The 18703-nt window shown below is 40.2% G+C and overlaps 1 protein-coding gene across 10 annotated transcripts in view; it reads left to right on the top strand.

Moving 5' to 3' along the window:
- The window catches only part of LOC133508467 (TOX high mobility group box family member 2-like), a 180351-nt gene that overhangs the window by 152979 nt on the left and 8669 nt on the right, over positions 1-18703 (top strand). For all 10 annotated transcript variants that reach the window (XM_061834586.1, XM_061834578.1, XM_061834604.1 and 7 more), the window contains one exon: positions 14885-15115. In XM_061834586.1, the coding sequence (XP_061690570.1) occupies positions 14885-15115 (231 nt within the window). The remainder of the gene's footprint in view (positions 1-14884; positions 15116-18703) is intronic.

The following is an 18703-nucleotide window of genomic DNA, read 5'->3' on the forward strand; positions in this document are numbered from 1 at the left end:
CAAAATTACACACCATCTTATCCTACTCTTTCTACTTTGGCTTCAGACCAGACCTTTCCCTCTCCCAAAAGAGAAAATCTTGGTCAGTTTAACCACTTTTTCTTCGATTATCCACATACTCCGACAGTCATTGCATCTGAGAACTACAGCATTTCTTTTAACTTTCTCCATTAATATCAAGAGTAAACATAAGCAGCATGTCTAGCTCGTCTTTGCTCTACATTGCCCAGACTGTGTTGCGAACTAAAGCAGCGCCGGTGGACGTTGTCATTATAAAATACATTGATGGGCTGTGTAAGTACTGTAACATTTGTAATTATGAGTGTACGTCTTTAAGAGCGGGGGTTGGGGGGGCGGGTGTAAGGTAAACTAGGAAAATGAAAGTGAAGCGGTCGTTGTTAGAGAAAGTTCCGTGTGCTGCCTAAAAGAAACCAGTGGCTTCTTTTCATTTTTTACAGTACGTATGTCAATTGTGCCATTGGATGTAACAACCAGTCAGCCCTCACTCATTGAATCACATTGCAAAATGCCACAAACTGAATAGCTGTATGTTATATTTGCAATTTGCATTGTTTTTTTTTTTTTTTTTTTTGCACGCAACGCAGAATATCCGCAAAGATGCATCAGTGGTGCACAATTGTGCACGCACGCAGTTTAGAGGGAACATTGGCTGACGTGTTTTTTTTTGTTTGTTTTTTTTTTGGGCACGCTGTCCCGTGACCGACAAAACCAGTAAATCGCGATCGACGCATTGAGCACCCCTGATTTAGAGTCTTCAATTCACTTACCATACAGGTTTTTGGAATGTGGGAGGAAACTGAAGCAACTGCGGAGAAGACCCACACAGGCACAGGGAGAACATGCGAACCCCACACAGGAGAAGGTGGATTTGAACCCCTGTCCTCAGAACTGCAAGACAGCCAGTTGTCCACAAAAAATATCCCAAGTTTTTATAACCTAAAATTGAACCACGTCATCTTGTTACATGTAATTAGTTACTCATCAACACTGTCCAAATGAGTGATTGCGACTGTGAATGGTCCCTTCCAATTGACGGTGAACTCTCTTTTAAAGCCAGAAGGTTTAGTCTCCAGCTCACCCATGACTCTAATAGGGATGAACGGTGTAGAAAATTGATGGATGGATGGATGGATGGAGATGGCATTGCAAGGACTTGCTTTTCACTTTGGGAAATACTTATTGTATGTATTCTCGCCATCTCTCACAGTACAGTACGGTGCCAACATTAGATATTGACACTGTTATTGTTCAGTGCCCAATGTCAAGTTGTGCACTTCATTACTTAAAGATTACTTGAATCTGGCTTTTGTTTGCACATATTGCTAACACAGCATGCAGTGTCTAAACCTGACATAAAAACATTCTCCAATGTACTTATGGAGGATGCCTGCTTAAACCTTTCAAAACTTGAAATCTAAAAACACAGCATAAAGCGACGGCTATTAATGAACTGCCATTTGTATTGGGGCTTGTTAAATAATTTTATATATAAATATTTAGCTACAGTAATACAAATCAGCTTTCCAATTGGAGGTTGTATCGGATGTGTTCTATGAGTATCTCAGTTAAATAGATATTGTGACATGTCTTAAATGTGGACTGTAGCAATTATTGCATAATTGCTATTGTGATAGTATCACAGGCAAAATTTAGTATAATCGGACAAAATATAGTATGATTTTGTGCCACACAATACTGTGTAATTCCCTTCCCACTTTGTACAGAAATTCACGGTATGCACTTTCTATTGGACTGCTGTGTAATTAAACCACACTCTAGCAATGTACGTGTACCTGTGTGTGTGTGTGTGTGTGTGTGTGTGTGTGTGTGTGTGTGTGCGTGCGTGCGTGTGCATGTTTGTGCATGCGTGTCAGACATTGTCAGAGTCAGTGATCGCTACAAGGTTATGTGAGCTTGATTCCATTCGACTTCATTTACTGTAATCTGACAAGAAATTTATTTTGCATCACTTGGCATTTAGGACAAGGGCAACAATGGAGGGAATACCAATTTTAAAACAGTGACACAAAATCAATGCAGACTGCTATATTTATTTGCAGCTCAGAGATTGTTAGATTGGGGCCCAATGGAGCACTTAAAAAGGTCAGAGTTGGTGGCTTACCACTGGGCAAAAATAATTATTGTGAATCTTATTAGAGGAGTGACACTCGGAGAGACATCTATAGTTGATTTTTCAAAACGTAGACAGTAGAATAACTTACCAATAATACATTGGAATTAAATCCTCTGGTCTAACTCATCTGTAGGCACACTAAACACACTAGTTTGGATATATTACGTGAAATAATTGAAGGGGGAAAAATAAGCTATTAAAAGCAATGTGAATCAAAAAAAGTAGCAGCAAATTGCACTTTGCACTTGACTTCACATGTTCATCGCTTGCTTGGATTACACGCGCTTATTGTAACAGCTGTCTTGATTTCCAAATGTTTGAGACGTATCTCACATGACCCACATGCTCTGCCGCCTTTCACTGGGGCAGATATAACATCTTGGTGACATTCGTGGATAAATCACTATTTGGAGCAGTGAAATGTTTTGTGTTGTCTTTTCATTTCATTAAAAAAGGAGAGACAGATGCCCTTCAGTGTGTTCCACTCCAGCACAGGGGCAAACAATGTGTCTTGCAGTTGTCAAGAGAAATGACAGCAAGATAATTGGCGGGGCGCTCCCTTTTCATTTCAATTGAAACAGATAGACTTGCCGCGTTAGAAAAATAAAGCTTTGTTTTACGGCTCTTTGTTATGCTTGCTTTGGAGTAATGAGTGGAGTATTAACGGACTGAGCATTAAAAACAAATGCACATTCATTGGCGTGCATGAATATTCATGGCACAAACGCAAACAACCTTAGGCGACTGTTAGGACTGATGAATATTTTAAACAGCTTGGTCACAGCGATTTGAACACTGCATTACAGCTGACTCTCTGGGAGCATCATGTACAAGGGTAAACAACATGAGGAAAAACTGATTTGAGCGGTTATCAAAATACATCTGGAGAGCAATCAATCAATATGTAATATTGCAGGAAAACGAGAGAATGTGTTCATTTGTCATAGCATTGTGGAGACTCACTGTAATTAGAAGAAAAACGGTTTGATTTGCCCCATTAAAATGGAAAGGATGCATGTCACGCCAAATGGGAATTGGACCCAAAGTGGATTTAGATGACAAGCAAACTTGAGAGTGCCGGTAGCTTAGGGGATGGTCAACCGTGAGTAGCGAATTTCTGCGAATAATCCATGACCCCCTAAAAGTGATTTGAATTCTTTATCCTAACATTTCAAACCACAAATGTACCACAATCTATGATCCCAAAACACTTTAATAGCATGTGAGCTCTGACAATTTTTTTTTCCATTCCCGGACCCTTACAGGACTTTAATAAAATCCAGGAAACAGCTTACTGTATATAAAGTGCGTACATGTCAACAATTCGGATGATAATGATAAAGCTAATGATGATGATGAATCACTGTAGTGGTGCAGTCTGGTGTAAAAAATGGATGGTGCCGAGGTTCGTTTTGGGAAACTCTGCTGCTTCGTAGGCTGCTGGGTCTGACCTACGTGTACGTCACATGGTTAGATTTCAGTTTTAACTCACCCAAAACTGCTGGAGCCATGCTGTGTCAGCACAAATTACTGGTTGGAGATCTTTAGCGATGTTCCGCTGAGTTGTTGCGAATTTCACAGGTTTTCCCGCGTTTAGTCCTAGTTTAGCTCACAATTGTGAACCAAAGTAGCTGCCTGTATTTTCTCTTGTTGAATGACAATCATAAATCTGAACCCTGCTGCGGTTGGATTTGTGATTGGATGAGCGAATCAGAGGGTTTCATTTTTTTTATATTTTTTTTCCGCACGGTTACGTCCCACATTAACTGTAACTCAATTACAGAGATTTTTGAGCAACTATCACTTGTCTAGTTTTATCATTCTAAGAAGTTAAAATACAATAACTGTGATACATGCTGTAAGTTTTTTTTTTGCCATGCAAATAAATACAAATGGAAAATGGTGATGTTCAACCTATATTAACCGAATACACTACAGAGACAAGATATTTAATGTTTAAACTGATAAACTTTATTGTTTTTAGCAAATCATCATTAACATGATATTTTATGGCTCTAACTTGTTCCAAAAAATTCTGGGACAGGTGGCAAAAATTACATCAAAACGCTACACAACAGGTAATCATCAAACACCTGTTTGGAACATCCCACAAATGAACATGCTAATTGGGAACAGGTTGGTGTCATGATTAGGTATAAAAGGAACTTTCCTGAATTACTCGGTTTTTCGCAAGCAAAGATGGAGTGAGCTTCACCTCTTAGTGAATAAGTGCCTGAGAAAATAGCTCAACAGTTTAAGGACAATGTTCCTCAACATACAAATGCAAGAAATTTAGGGATTTCATCATCTACAATCCAAAATATCATCCATAGGTTCAGAGAACTTTTAGAAATCATTGAATGTAAGCAGCAAGGCCAAAAACCAACATTGAATGCCCGTGACTTTTGACCTCTCAGGCACCACTGCATCAAAAACTGACAGCATTGTATAAAGGATATCACCACATGGGCTCAGGAACACTTCAGAAAACCAATGTCAGTAAATACAGTTTGGTGCTACATCTGTAAGTGCAACTTAAAACTCTACTATCCAAAGTAAAAGCCATTTATCAGAAACACTGCTGGGTTCTCTGGTCCCGAGCTTATATAAGATAGACTAATGCAACATGGAAAAATCTTTTGTGTTCTGACGAGTTCACGTTTGAAATTCTTTTGGAAAAATGTGGATGCATGTCCTCCGGGCCATTAAGGAATTATCTGGACTGTTATGGAGTCAAAGTTCAAAATCCAGGATCTGTGATGGTATGGGGATGTGTTAATGCCAGTGGCATGGGTTATGTACAAATCTGTTGAAGCACTAAAAATGGTGAAACGTGCATACAGGTTTTAGAGCATACATATGCTGCCATCCAAGCAAAGTCTTTTTAATGAACGCCGCTGCTCATTTCAGTAAGACAATGCTAAACCACATTCTCCACGTGTTACAACAGCGTGGCTTTGTAGTAAACGTGTTGGGCCACTAGACTGGCCTGCCTGCAGCCCAGACCTGTTTCCCATTGAAAATGTGTGGCATATTATGAAGCATAAAATACGTTAACAGAGACCCCATTAATCAATATTTGTTAAAAACAATGAGGTTTATCAGTTTGAACATGAAAAGCCTTGTTTTTCTAGTTAAATAAGATTTGCAAATAATTGTATTCTATTTTTATTTGTTTAACATAATGTCCCAACTTCATTGGAATTGTGTTTGTCCAGAATTTCATGCCGTATTAGAAGCAAATATTTTGTTGCCAAGCATTGTTTTTTTTTTTTCGTTTTTTTTTTCTAAATGAAATGCACAATACATTTAAGTACCTGCATGGCAGTATTTTTGGGAATTCAATGATGCTTAAAAAAATGCTGATGATCAAAAGCACGCAGCGATGATTTAATCATTGAAATAGCGTTGCGGTTAACGCACTACATTTGAGAGTGCACATCACACTTTTTGTGCTGGATTTTGGAGAATCCCCTGTTCATCTTGACTGCTCCCTTAGAGGGATCCGAGCGATGACTCGTCCTCCTTGTCAACAACGCTACGCTAATTAGGCCCGGCACAAACTCAGCCTGTGGGGATAATGTCCCATTATTAGAGTCATTTGTTTCAATTAACCGCTCTGTGATTCTACAATAGCAAGGCGCAGCCCAGCGCAGAGGAGCCATTACTCTTGCCCAGGGAACCTCTGAGGTTTGGGATGGGAGAAAGCAGCGGGTTCCTGCTTCTCGCTTGCGGTGCTGCTGACAGGTTCTGCAAACATAATCAACATGTAGTTGTTTCTGGATGCAAGGAGAGTGAAATTGCACGTTGTCTTTATAGAAGCAGTTACAGTATCTGGTTTTCTAGCTCTCTGACTTGGGACCTGCCTGTGCATGCGACCTAGAACCAGTGACCACTGAGTACAGAGGACTCGCTGACTGGTCTTTGTGGTTGGCTAAAATACTATTGTTACTTCAGTGTATAGTTTATGCTCTGTAGCCCTGGATTGGACCAGGTCTCACACTAGTGCTTGAGGTTACATTTCCCTGAAATCATCATAATAAATAAGGGGAAACTGAACAATTTTGATAACCAAAACACCAACTAATTAGCCTTGTACCTGCATCCCAACCCAAAATGGCCTCTAATAAGACCTGGCAGCCCACAGAAACACCAATTGTGCTCTGCTTTTAAAAAAGAGACATAAATGCAACCAAACATCTGCCTCCGAGTGGTGCAATAATGACAGGGAAACAACATGTGTTTTTACAGCTCCACAATACCAACATACACAACAGAGGGTTGTGGAGCTTAGCTGTAGAAGTACATCTAGATTTTATAGAACACAGCTCGTCAGTCACAGCATAATGGTAGGCCCCACTAGCTAATTTCAGCTGATTTTATTCTACTCCCACCAGGAAGCCACTGTCTGGAGGTATATATTATAGTCAAGGGGAAAGGAGAAATGGACACGGGAAAACTGGAGAAGAACATTTCAAGTGACAATATGTAATTATCTGACCTCTTTTTTTAAAAAAAAATTCTACACTCCTCAAAATTGTTTTGATGTTGCATCGGCTCAGCATTTGTGGACCACCCTAGCCCAGAATCCTCTCATGTTGTGTTGCTTCACTACGGTCGCTCGCTACTGTGAGCAGAAAAGAAGTGCTTCTGCTTAAATGAGAAGAAGCTACTGATGCTGTATGATTTAACGGGGAGAACGTAGGTGGCTGCATTCGGAATGTGCTGAATGTTTTGACGGTCCAGCAAAGAAGAAGAAGAAGAAGGAAAAAAAAAAAGCATGCTCGGATCAATTTCTCAGAATCCTTTTATAATATGAACATTTTTACATTTTACATATGTACCGTCACTGTTGCTCCCAGCTGGATGCCGGAAGAGGCACTTTAATCGCTGGCTCCGCGAAGCAGGAGCGTAAGAGACATGATGCCAGTTCATCATTTCTCAATGTGGTTGATGAATAATATCAAAATGTGTTTGTGCAGTTCTGATGCTACTTTTAGGCATCATTTTCTTTACTAATCATTTGCATATTGTTTCATCAGCTCTTTAAGTGCATAATGATTTTGAAGTTTAGCTCATACAATACGCAAACCACTTTTCACTCCTTTCAGCGCTAGATAATGGAAACTTTGATCACTACCAAGAGGTTGCTGCCCTGTGATGCCTCTGTTGCCAGGCTCTCTCATTGGCTTCCCCCCCACCCTCCGCCCCCCCCACCCCCCGCTGCGCAGATGTTTACAAAGAGACATCACCAGCTCACATTAAAGGGTTCAAGTTGTCCCCTCAAGCAGTTGCTATGGAAATAACCCTGCTATGGTCGCTCATTCATGTTTGATTAATTGTTTGTTTTTTTTGTTTTGGATTTTTTTGCTTCTACAAAGAAATCATCATGGGGACATTTTAGCTATAAAATAAACAACAGGATAAAGCTATTCCATTTGATCTTTCCCATATTCTCTCTTGCTCACAGTATAAACCCAAAATGGACAATGTGAGTGCTAGGACAGTCTTTATTTTCATACCAGTGCTAATAAAGTCTTAACTGTGAGAAAGATCCTGTCTCATTTCTGCCGAGATGGAGAATCATCTTTTTACCTTTTCCTCCTCTAAATTGCTCACTGTAGTGCTGAGCTCCAGCAACCCACTGGGGCCAATTAGAATGCCAGCAGATCCAGGAAGTGCACAGCAGATGCTTTTTGCCGCTATTTATTAAAATCCAATCTGCATGGACCCCTCCAACAGCTCGTTAAACTGCCGTTAATCTAATTAGCTCACACTTGCCACTGTTTTGACCACATTACCAAATACAAGGGTCTCGACTTTGCAATTGAGGCTGATTAAGTCAGTCCAGTGCTCTGAGGAGATCCTCAAAGCTGTCAGTGATTTTCCACCCGCTAATAAATCATGCACACCGACTTCTGCTTTTTATTCTGGTTTGAAGTTGGAATTAAAATGTCTGAAAAGGTAAGATTGGCTACGAGCTCACTGGTGCAGCCTGCCCGTCGGAAGGCACAATCTCTAGCCGAATAGCCCTCCCTGTGCTATGTATTTGAATAGACCATCTTGACGACTGAATTGACTATCTAGTCTAGATTTGGTCCATGTGATTCCTGCAATTGTCTTCTAATGTCATGTGGGGGGTTATCAACAACCAAGCACTTGCAGTTGATGATTTTTTTTTTCTTTTGGCCTGGCTTGTATTTTTATTTGATGAGTGCTGCTATCGGAATGATTGCCTGCTTCTTTCTGCTCGGGGATCTGTGAGGTGGCTTTGACATGCGGTGGTACTCATTGCTTACAGATGGCTGCTCTGACATGGCGCTATAATAGCTTCCAGATGAAAAGTGCATGGTATATTTGCAAGATTTGTCTAAAACCACCAAACGTCACCTATGCAGGGTGATTTATAGATTTTATACAATCTGAAGATGTGTGGGGAGACATTTGAGGAGATGATCACATGTTGTGTAGCGTTTAAAAAGTAGCACTTTATAGTTTCCATTCATGGTCAGAAGGTTTAAGCATCAAACAGCTTTGTTTACTTCCTCTTTTTTGTCCACCACATTATACAGAGCCAATTTTGAAAGTGTTGCATATTGCTTGCAGATGTCCGTGAAAGAAAAATGAATATCTACATAACCACTAAATGCTCACACTCAAACCAAACTCTAAAACACTTTGTTCCTTATCTGATTCATGAAAAGTGTTCATTTTGTTTTCTTTCAATCTGAAAATTACACTAGATGTATAATATTTGTCATGCGTTTTCAATACTGCATTGCTGCACGCTTACTGAGTTTCTTGATATGTGGTACAATACATCATGTGACGGGAGTGGTCAAGAAATGACATGTCATTTTGAAATAGCTTTATTCTCACTGTTGCTGCTGCTCTAACCGTGGCCGTTCATCTATTTATAAACCCACTAAGGCTCGGAGTGCAGATAATAGTTGCACAGAGCACTGCACTCCTCTATATGCTTGCAGTGTTGCGGAGAAGCTCTCTAACGTAGTACATTTACATTTGCTGAATGTTCCTTCTTGGTGTCTATTCTTAATTAGAAATGTTGTGCGTAAATACTCCCCAAACGATTTGTTAAACAACCTTGAGTTTCTTTCAGAATCACTATTTTCCAGTAATTCCCAGGCACAGTGCTGTGGCACAGGTGTGCTACGGGAAATCATCTCATTTCACATACAGTAATTGGCCCAAAAGTGATTATTTATTTACAACTAATAATGCACGTTTTTTTCATGGATGTGTCTAAGGTGACAGGGAACACAATTAAATGCTCTTCCACTAGATGGCAGAAGGTACATAATTAACTTGTGGATGCACCTGTTGTCATTCATGCAACGGAATAATAGCTTTGTGTTCAACTAAACGGGCCTAGATATCGCTCTGAGTGACTAAATTGAGACGGGACCATTTCTATTTCTTTATTCATACTGTGATATTTTTGTTTTCTGGTGTCCTGCAAGATTTTCCAAATGTAAAACATTTCTCAATAAACGTCTGCAGTATAATCGCAATCCAAATTCATTCCAAATGTACCCCATTAATGTGTTTACACCAAAATGTACTTTTCCCAAAAAATCCATTTACATTTGCAAAGATTTGTACATATCAATGGGTGTCATACAGTGTTGATTTAAAAAATATATACAATTCACAAGAAATTCAGACATACTGTAAGTGATCTAGTGCTGCTCAAACAAAAAATATATCCTGTACTGTATATTATTGTGTTCACTGAGAAGAGGGTAAAAATTTTACAGGTACTTTTCAAATGTGATGTACACATTTGTGTCGAGCCATGTAAAGGAATAGAGTATTTGAAAGAGAATGTGTCCTGGGGCAGCATAAAGCTATATTGGTAAGCACATCTGCCTCACAGTCAAAAGGTTTTGGGTTCAAACCTTAGCTCAGGATTTCCCTTGTGGCGTAGATTTGCAAAACATGCATGTTAGCGTCAGTGAATGCGACTGTGAAGGCTTTTTTGTCTATGCGTGCCCGACGAATGGCTGCCAACTAGTTCAGGGTTGTATATTGGATCATGCCTAAAGTCAGCTGGGACAGACCCTGATTGGGACTCCTTAAATTTTAAGTCCATTGTTTTCATGCTTAAAAGAATGACGGCTGTATGAATGTTTCCTGCTTTTAACGACGATAATATTTTGTATTATTTGAATGATCTCCAGTCCCAATCATAGCAAATGGATGATACTCTCCCTCTTTCTGCTGGCGCACATTAGTGTCCGTGTGACTGCTTGCCTCACACAATTAGCACCTAACACAATTCAAACAGGTTTTGCGGCTGCAGCCACATCTTGTTTTTTTTTTTTTTTTTTTTTTTTTTGCAAATGAGACACATTCCTGCCTTTTGGGATCTTAGCTAGCTGCACCACAGCAAAACATACCGCGGCCCTCATAAACATTGCAAGTGATGTTTTCGCTCTTAACACCTCGCCTGCGGTCGTACTTCTATAAGTGTGGTCGGCAGCTGTTGACATCTGGAAATCAAGTGACTCGAAGGGAATCTTTGCAAACAAAGGCAATTAAATGTGATCTTATCCTGTATTTGTGTCCCATGAGTTGTCGCCGTTGAGAGTGAGAACGCATCTCCGACAGACAACACGGCGAGTTATACGTGCAGTAAATTAAACTGTATGACATGAATCATCATTTCTTGTCATCACTGACAGTTGTTATTAGTCTCGACTCTTTGCAGCTAAGCACTGCAAGTCATTTACGTGCCATGAACAAATCTTTTTTCCTTCCGCTGTGGGAATTTTTGTGGCCGCTGTGTTATTCTCAAATTTCAGACCGTCAAATAAAAAGCGACAGTAACTGCGCCTTGCACTGTGCTGTACAGCAAACTCGGAATTCTCACAGGCAGCTTTAATTTTGTTCTGAGTGTGTGTTCTTTATGTCAAGAATGTGTCGCGTTTGTTTTCATAAAAGGCAAATAAAATGTAAGCTGTTCACTGATGAAGAAATTGAAATATGATCTCATACAAAAGCTTTGAAGGCTTTTTGTTTGCACTGTATGTAGGTCTTAACTGCACGTTATATACAAGCACTTTTCATCTTATTCAAGCCGGTGCATATTCAGATTTGCTTTGATGAAAGGCATGTATGATGTGTGGCCTCCACCGAAGGCCATTGTCGTGTCCATCGTCATTGTTTTTGGCTCACAATGTAAACACTGTCTGATTGCCTGCAATGGCCATCATGAAAAGAGATGTTTGTTTTGATCACGTCAATAGAGTACACAGCTATCTCTACTCTGCCGCTCATGATGATGATGATGATTATGATGATGCATACTGAGCATTAAGTCTGACTGAGCAACACCATTCACACCGTCCCACACTGTTACCTGCTTTTATTCTGTCATTTTCACATCTTTTAAAGTGTCAGCCCGCATGTTTGAGCTCCCCTTTTTTCTATTTCATCTTCTCCTTCTCACTGCAGTTTTCATAGTGACGCAGTTATCAGGCTGTCAATTCTAATCTTGTCTTGCCAATGCAGTGCTCTCCATTCAGAATTACAGCGACCCCCGCCTTCCTTAGGAGCATCATTCACCCCCCACCTACCCCCTTCCGTCTCTCACTTCCCCTCAGACAACAGAAACTGATGGGATGAGCAAGCTGAGGCTGACACTATAGTTCAGTGTTTTGCTGGTAAACTAGAAAGCAGAGTGCAGTATATATTTAGACTCTACTGGTCCTTAAAGAGAATGGTGGTGGTCTTTTACCCGGCAACAATCGACAAGAAGTGAAAATACTTTTATTTATAACCACAGCATCAATCTGACTGGTCAAACCTACAATTTTTCTTCTCGTTTGCTGCAAGAATACATCTGACAAAGTCTGTCAGGCATGTTATAGATCTTTGTAGATGATAAATCTGGTGCAGAATGACATTTACTTGGATTCAACGTATCTGAACGGTCTTGCGAGCGAGGTGCAGTTCAAAGACAAATGGCAAAAGCAAAAAGCGCATCCCCTCCCATCACTGACGTCATCATCATCATCATTATTAGACTTACAGTTGTAATATTAATTAAATGATGCGGCCTCCCCACCTCTCGAAGATGTTGAAGTTATCCACTACATCTAAGGGACAAAACTAAAAGGGACGGGCTACCTCAACACTCAACATGACATCGCTTCAATAGTACCTCCTACTGGTCGTCACAGGGAATGTTCCATTTTATAGATGTTTGGCACCCGTTTATATTTGATCTGCTTCGGTTTTACGTAGTTGTCATTTTCTGGATGACTTGATAGCCGTAACAATGGAATAGCAGGATTTTCAAAATACGGTTGAATGGCTACTACATTACATGCACACAAGGCTAATCAGTGTACATTCAACTGATCCAAATGTTGCTTGATAGAAGTCAAGTGTGCAGCATGCACGGCCCAGAATTCATGCAGTGAGGTTATAATGTTTGACAAGGAATGTGAGGCTCTCTCAACAAGCACCAAACATATGCTTAAGACTTTGGAGAACAAGCACAGAAAAAAATTTAAATGCTTGTGATTAGATTCATAACAATCTTGAGCAGTCTGTTATTGATTTTCTTTCTTTATACTGAACTATAACTCAAGTTTAAACTACCAAATATGGCTTCCAAGGGTGCGCTGTATTTACTGGTTGCTTTAGCCTGTAAATAATGTGAGGAACATGTTTGCGATTCAAGTAAAAAGAGGATTCAATTACCAAGGCTGGCAACTGTATCCTGTACTTATTTTTTATATTCAAGCATAGTGAGTCCACTTGGTTCCTTCAGACAACACAATTCTGAGTGCTTGATTTGTTCTTTCATTTCCAATTTCATCCCTATTTCTACAATAAAAGAGACAAATCAAGAGAGAAAATGAAAGCGTGTCCATTGTTCCATCATCTAGTTAATTGCAGTTGTTACATGCTGTTGTCATCATGCTCCAGAGTACAAATACATGTGAATTTTCATGGAAACACTGTAGGCGTATTTAGCTTTCCCCACCCCCATTTTGTTAGTTCAATGTTGCCCACCTTCATTTAAGTCTCCTTTCACTTCAAAGGCTCGAATGGAACAGATGTCATATCTAATGCCCGTCTTCCACTTCATTGCCTGGAAGTGAGGGCAGATTATGTTTTAATGAAACGAGTCATACTTGCACACAAGAAATGAACATTACCTATAAGATGGCAAATAGACAAGCGGTGTCTTAACGTCACCCTGAATGGGAACACTTTTTCATTTCATTCCAGCGTTTTTTTTTTTTTTTTGGGGGGGGGGTCTTCTTATGCCACCAATTGTGCTCGTAAGCCTTGAATTTTGGGTAGTTAATTTCATGCTGTGTAGATCTGTGTACAGCTCGTTGTTTGGCTTTGAGTTCTCGGGTGAAACAATGAGACATTCAAAGACGTTCATTTTTTGTTGTTACTTTGACAGATAAAGGAGAAACATGGCTGCTGGTGCTGCTCCTGCTACTGCTGCTGCGTTCAATTTAAGCAGGAGATTGTTGAATCAAACGCTGTGATAGCAGTTACAAAACAATCATGACAACAAGCAAAATGCCCGTCACGGTTCCGAAGGAATTGTTACAAGGGACGGTAATTATAATTGCAATTTAACAATAATGAAACGTAATTCTAACAAATAAAAAATGTTCTTTTTGAGAAAGCAAATAAAACTGACATCAACCAGAAGTCGGGAACATTTGGTGAAATTTGTGAGATCCTCATGACACGCAGAAAAAAAAAAGACCTCAACTGGGTTGATTATCATAATGGGTAGTCATGGGCAACATTTGCTATTATGTTAATGGATAAAAAGATTTTTTTTTTTCTTAAAGAACCATCCAGACATCAGGTAAACTGATTTTCCACTGATACAAATGACGGCATAAAGCCATCACTACTTCCTAACCATCTTGCCTTGCAATGTCTTGGCACTCGCTTTCCGCCCACACCTTTGCCCCCTCCACTGCCCCCCCACCTCCTCCCCCTTTCCTCTCCTCTGTCTCCTGTGTTTGATGTGTTCTCTCTGCATCCAAGAAGGCAATTTTCATACAGAATCACAACCAGGATCAGGTGACCTGGATTTGACTCCCCGTCTAAACCCCCTCACGGAAAATGAAAAGTGCATTCATGTGTATTGGATGTTGCACATCATGCGGATGTGAGCAGTTTATGCCTCCTGAAAGTGGAGTGACTTTGCACTGCATTATTGTAGACAAGCCATGTGATTACAGCCTTTAAATGTAGAGATGGCACTTTCTCATGCCCACTGTCTTTTCTAATAAAGTTAAGGTAAATCTGGAATTATTTGAAAATTAGAAAGATTTTTAGTAGCATGCCAGCAGGAAGATTGTAAATGATTTCTATCTTGGGCCCGATTTTCTCTAAAAAACAACCCAGACGCTAAACAGTCTCAGCGATATCCTGTTAGTTCTTGAATCGATCTGCTCCCACTTCCTCGAACAAACTGTGGCCATACTTCAGAGAATGTCTGTTTTCACCTTTGCTCGACTGTTTTTTGTTTGTTTTTTTTCAGGCTTTTGCTGCAGTCCGCCCTTAAACCCGACAATCATCCTCCTATCCCCACCATGTCAATGCAGTGTTTATAAACACAATTTGTACTTAAACACTCCTCGAAGAGTTGTTTTTGTCTCTTGATTAAATAGCTGTTTGTTTATTGTTTTTGTTTTTTTACCTGTTGTCCTATTGCAGATAAACAACGACAAGCGGTCCTCGGCAGAAATGATGAAGCCCAAACCCAAACCGCAAAAGAAGAAGAAGAAGAAGGACCCCAACGAGCCACAGAAACCCGTCTCAGCCTACGCGCTCTTCTTCCGAGACACCCAGGCGGCCATTAAGGGTCAGAACCCCAATGCCACCTTTGGAGACGTCTCCAAGATTGTGGCGTCCATGTGGGACAGCCTAGGAGAGGAGCAGAAGCAGGTACAAACCGAGACATCTCCAGTATCTGTGGAGGTTCATGTTCGTCACACTTTCATGTGCAGTAGAACAGAACTTTTATTCATTAACAATGAATTATGAAGTAAAATTTTTTTTCAATAATTTTTCACAATCAATCAGAAAATGAATATAATTTTATATGCAATCCCACAATAGTACTTTTCTTGCAGTGAATGGTGCTTGTGAGTCTTGGAGCATGCATTATCCACTGTATGATTACCAGAACATTGCTGTAAGATACCACTCACCTTAATGAGCAAGTTTTTCCTCTTTCGAATGATAATCCAGCCGTTTATCCCTTGCTCCCCTGACTCTCGTTAAAATGATTTTCTCACTAAATTTAATTCTACCCACTAAAAGAAGAAGCAGAAGGGAAACGGGAGCAGTAACACAGTCAAAGTTAGTATGAAGCTGGACATTTTGAAGGCCGCTTTTGGATATTTGGGGGAATTTATGGTGCACCTGAATACTTGAGATGGTCTGCAATGTGTATATGAGGCCCTCCGCACACTGAGCAACGTGGTCGAACCCAAATGAATTATTCCACAGTCTCTTCGGTTCTGCCACTGGTTTTCCCAAGAGGCTGACTGCCAGCCACAATTGCAGGTGCACCATGTTGCAACATCACTGACATAATTGCCAATTAAAAAAAAAAAAAAAACACCACCATATTTTTCCACATTAGTTTTCACAAGAAAAATTTGAATAACATTTTTGGGGATAAAGTGAAAAAACAACCTTCCTTGTACCATATAAGACTCGCCAAACACAGAACTAATATGGCTGAACGCAACTGAACTTGACAATCGTGAAAAAATAGAGTTGGCAAATATATTTTTCAAGGTGTAGCCGCCGTATATTGTGTTCCACTCTCTTTCTGCTTTGGATCCTAGCAAGAATATGAAATTAGTCCACCTCGTCCCTTTGTAGCTGAAGGGCATCTTGACAATCCCCATTTTCATGACAAGCAGACTTACGCTTTTGCGCTATTCAACATCACCGCTGCTCTGGCACAGTACAGAAGAAGTCATCGTGTTTTACCTTGAGGCCATTCAAAGCCAAAGCACAAGTGTTTGCCTCTTTTGCTTTGCATCATGATTAAGCTTTGCTTTTACAAAAAGGGTGTTTTCCCCAATACACTCAAAAGCACTATTGTACTGCTATACTTCTATTCAAGTGACTTCTTAGTGTTTTATTCATCGTTTTTAAACATGTTCAGTTTAATCGGTGAACCAGCAAAAGAAAGGAATAAAGAAAAATGATCAATGAAGTTGCACCTGCCCTTTACGTATCATTTTACATTTCGATCATTAATTCCTACTCTTTAGTGTCATCCATATTACCTTTACCTTTTGCGTGCATCAAAGAAAAAAAATCTACCTCAAGCGTGTGTAGAAGAATTTACCTCAAGCATTCGTAGAAGAATATATACCTCAATTGTGCTTCAAGGAAGACAAAGCTACCTTGAGCGTGCGCAGAAGAAGACTCACAGCAAGCACGACCCGCACAAATGCGAAATACAATATATATTTTTAGTTTGATTAAGAATGAGATGAAAATGACATTGAGAGCGACAGAGAAACTGAAATAGTGTGTGACGGAGACTTTCTGAGGCTCTTCAACTCCGATAGTGACGGCAACTTTAGTGGTTTCAGTGAACAGGGGGCGGGGAGGGATAAAAACAATCACTTTTCTGTTTGAGCCATTTTTACTGCCATGTGACAGTCACTGTTGGGAAACAAAGTATGTAAATAAACATTTACTAAATATTTCACAGTGTACTGGTACGTTCTATATATATCCGCGACGTATGGTCAGGCTAGTGTATGGGGAAAAAACGCTATACAGAGTGGGCATGGAATATTAACCGGTGCGCACTGTCGTTCGGAAAATACGGTATCCGACTTTATGTATGAGACACATATTCTATACATGATTATGCATTTATACTTAATAAAAACACATCGACATTTGAGAATTATTGTTTTTTAACGAGCTTGTATGCTTGTGAAAGATCAAGAAAATACTGTATAAAATACCTGCTTTTTTATGAAATAGAACACCTTACAGTATATGTATAAGGCAACACGGTGGATGACTGGTGAGACTGTCTACCTCACTGTTCTGTGGACCAGGGTTCAAATCCCAGGCTGGCCTGTGTGAAGTTTGCGTGTTCTCCCCGTGCCTGTGTGGCTTTTCTCCGGACACTCTGAGTGGTTTCCTCCCACGTTCCAAAAATGCATGGTACTGTAGGTTACATTGTGGTTCTATCTCAAGGAACAATAATTGTTGCAATATCGTGGAAAGCACATCGTATTACAGTAGGACTCGGGGTTTTGAAGGACGTTTCATAGTACAGGTGGGGCGACGATGCGAAAGCAAGGAGAAACTACATTTTCTCAATAGGCTTTATGAGTTTGTGTGTGTTTTCCCACAGGTTTGTTTGAAAAGTACATCTTCAAATGACAGTTATTACCTTACATTTCTATTCCTATCCATCCAGTATTACGATAGTATACTGTATCTCCACAATACTATTGTGGCTTCATCAATAATCATGCCATGCTCACAATAATAAAACTGTCCATTAAGAAATTTAACCATCCATTTTCCAAGTCTCTTAGCCTCACAAGGGTTGCAGTATTTAAGGAGCCTGTTCAATAATTTATTTAATTTTTTTTTTTTATTCACAGCAATAGAAATTAGATACTGCCTCGTCTACTAACTGATTTCTTTGCTTGAGTCCAGAAATTCAAGTCGAATCATTAACAAGGACATGGAATCTCTATTGTTTCTCCATGTGATGCTTTTTCACTCTCAACTTTAGAAAAACACTTACGAGTACACCAATGAAGAATGCTACTGTTACAGTATATTGAAATAATTCGGCGACTCATTTCTTCGAGGGGGACGTTCCCGTTGGCCGGGATGTAGGCTTGTGAAGCGGAGGTCTACCAGCAGCTATCTACCAGTGCAGCCTTTCAGTCACGTGTATCAGTGAACCAATCAGTGTATTTGTTGGAGATGTACCCACATGCTCACATGGGTTATGGGTCCAAGCAGGCGTGTTAAATTCTTAAAGGTCAAGTGTCATCCCTATAAACATTCTAAAATAGATATTGAAATGAAAAATAGATACAACATTATTCACTTCAATGTCTGTACGAAAAAATAAATATGAGTGGAGAGCGCGTCATCCATGCGCAAAATTGCGGAAGTGTCATTTGACATCCAAGTGGTCGCCATATTGGCAGCATTTACTGTCCCTGACGTCACCCTGGACATTCGCCATTGAAGACACGCTGTAGCCTCTACTATGGGACACGCCCCTGATGACACGGAAGCTCTTTTCGAAGAAGAGAACATCTCACAATCAAGTGAAGAGTCCGGAGCAATATCACCCTATTGTTTCGAGCCATATTTAGGTGATATGTGGATCACGGCCAAACCACCTTCCTGCCCGATCCACCTCGGCGCGATAGTGATTAAAAACAACGCCGCCCACGAGCGAGTCACTTCCGCGGCAGAGATGAGCCACCGCGGCCCGGCGCCACGATGAACTACCCCAGC

Source organism: Syngnathoides biaculeatus, chromosome 2, assembly GCF_019802595.1.
Source record: "Syngnathoides biaculeatus isolate LvHL_M chromosome 2, ASM1980259v1, whole genome shotgun sequence".
Lineage (NCBI taxonomy): Eukaryota > Metazoa > Chordata > Actinopteri > Syngnathiformes > Syngnathidae > Syngnathoides > Syngnathoides biaculeatus.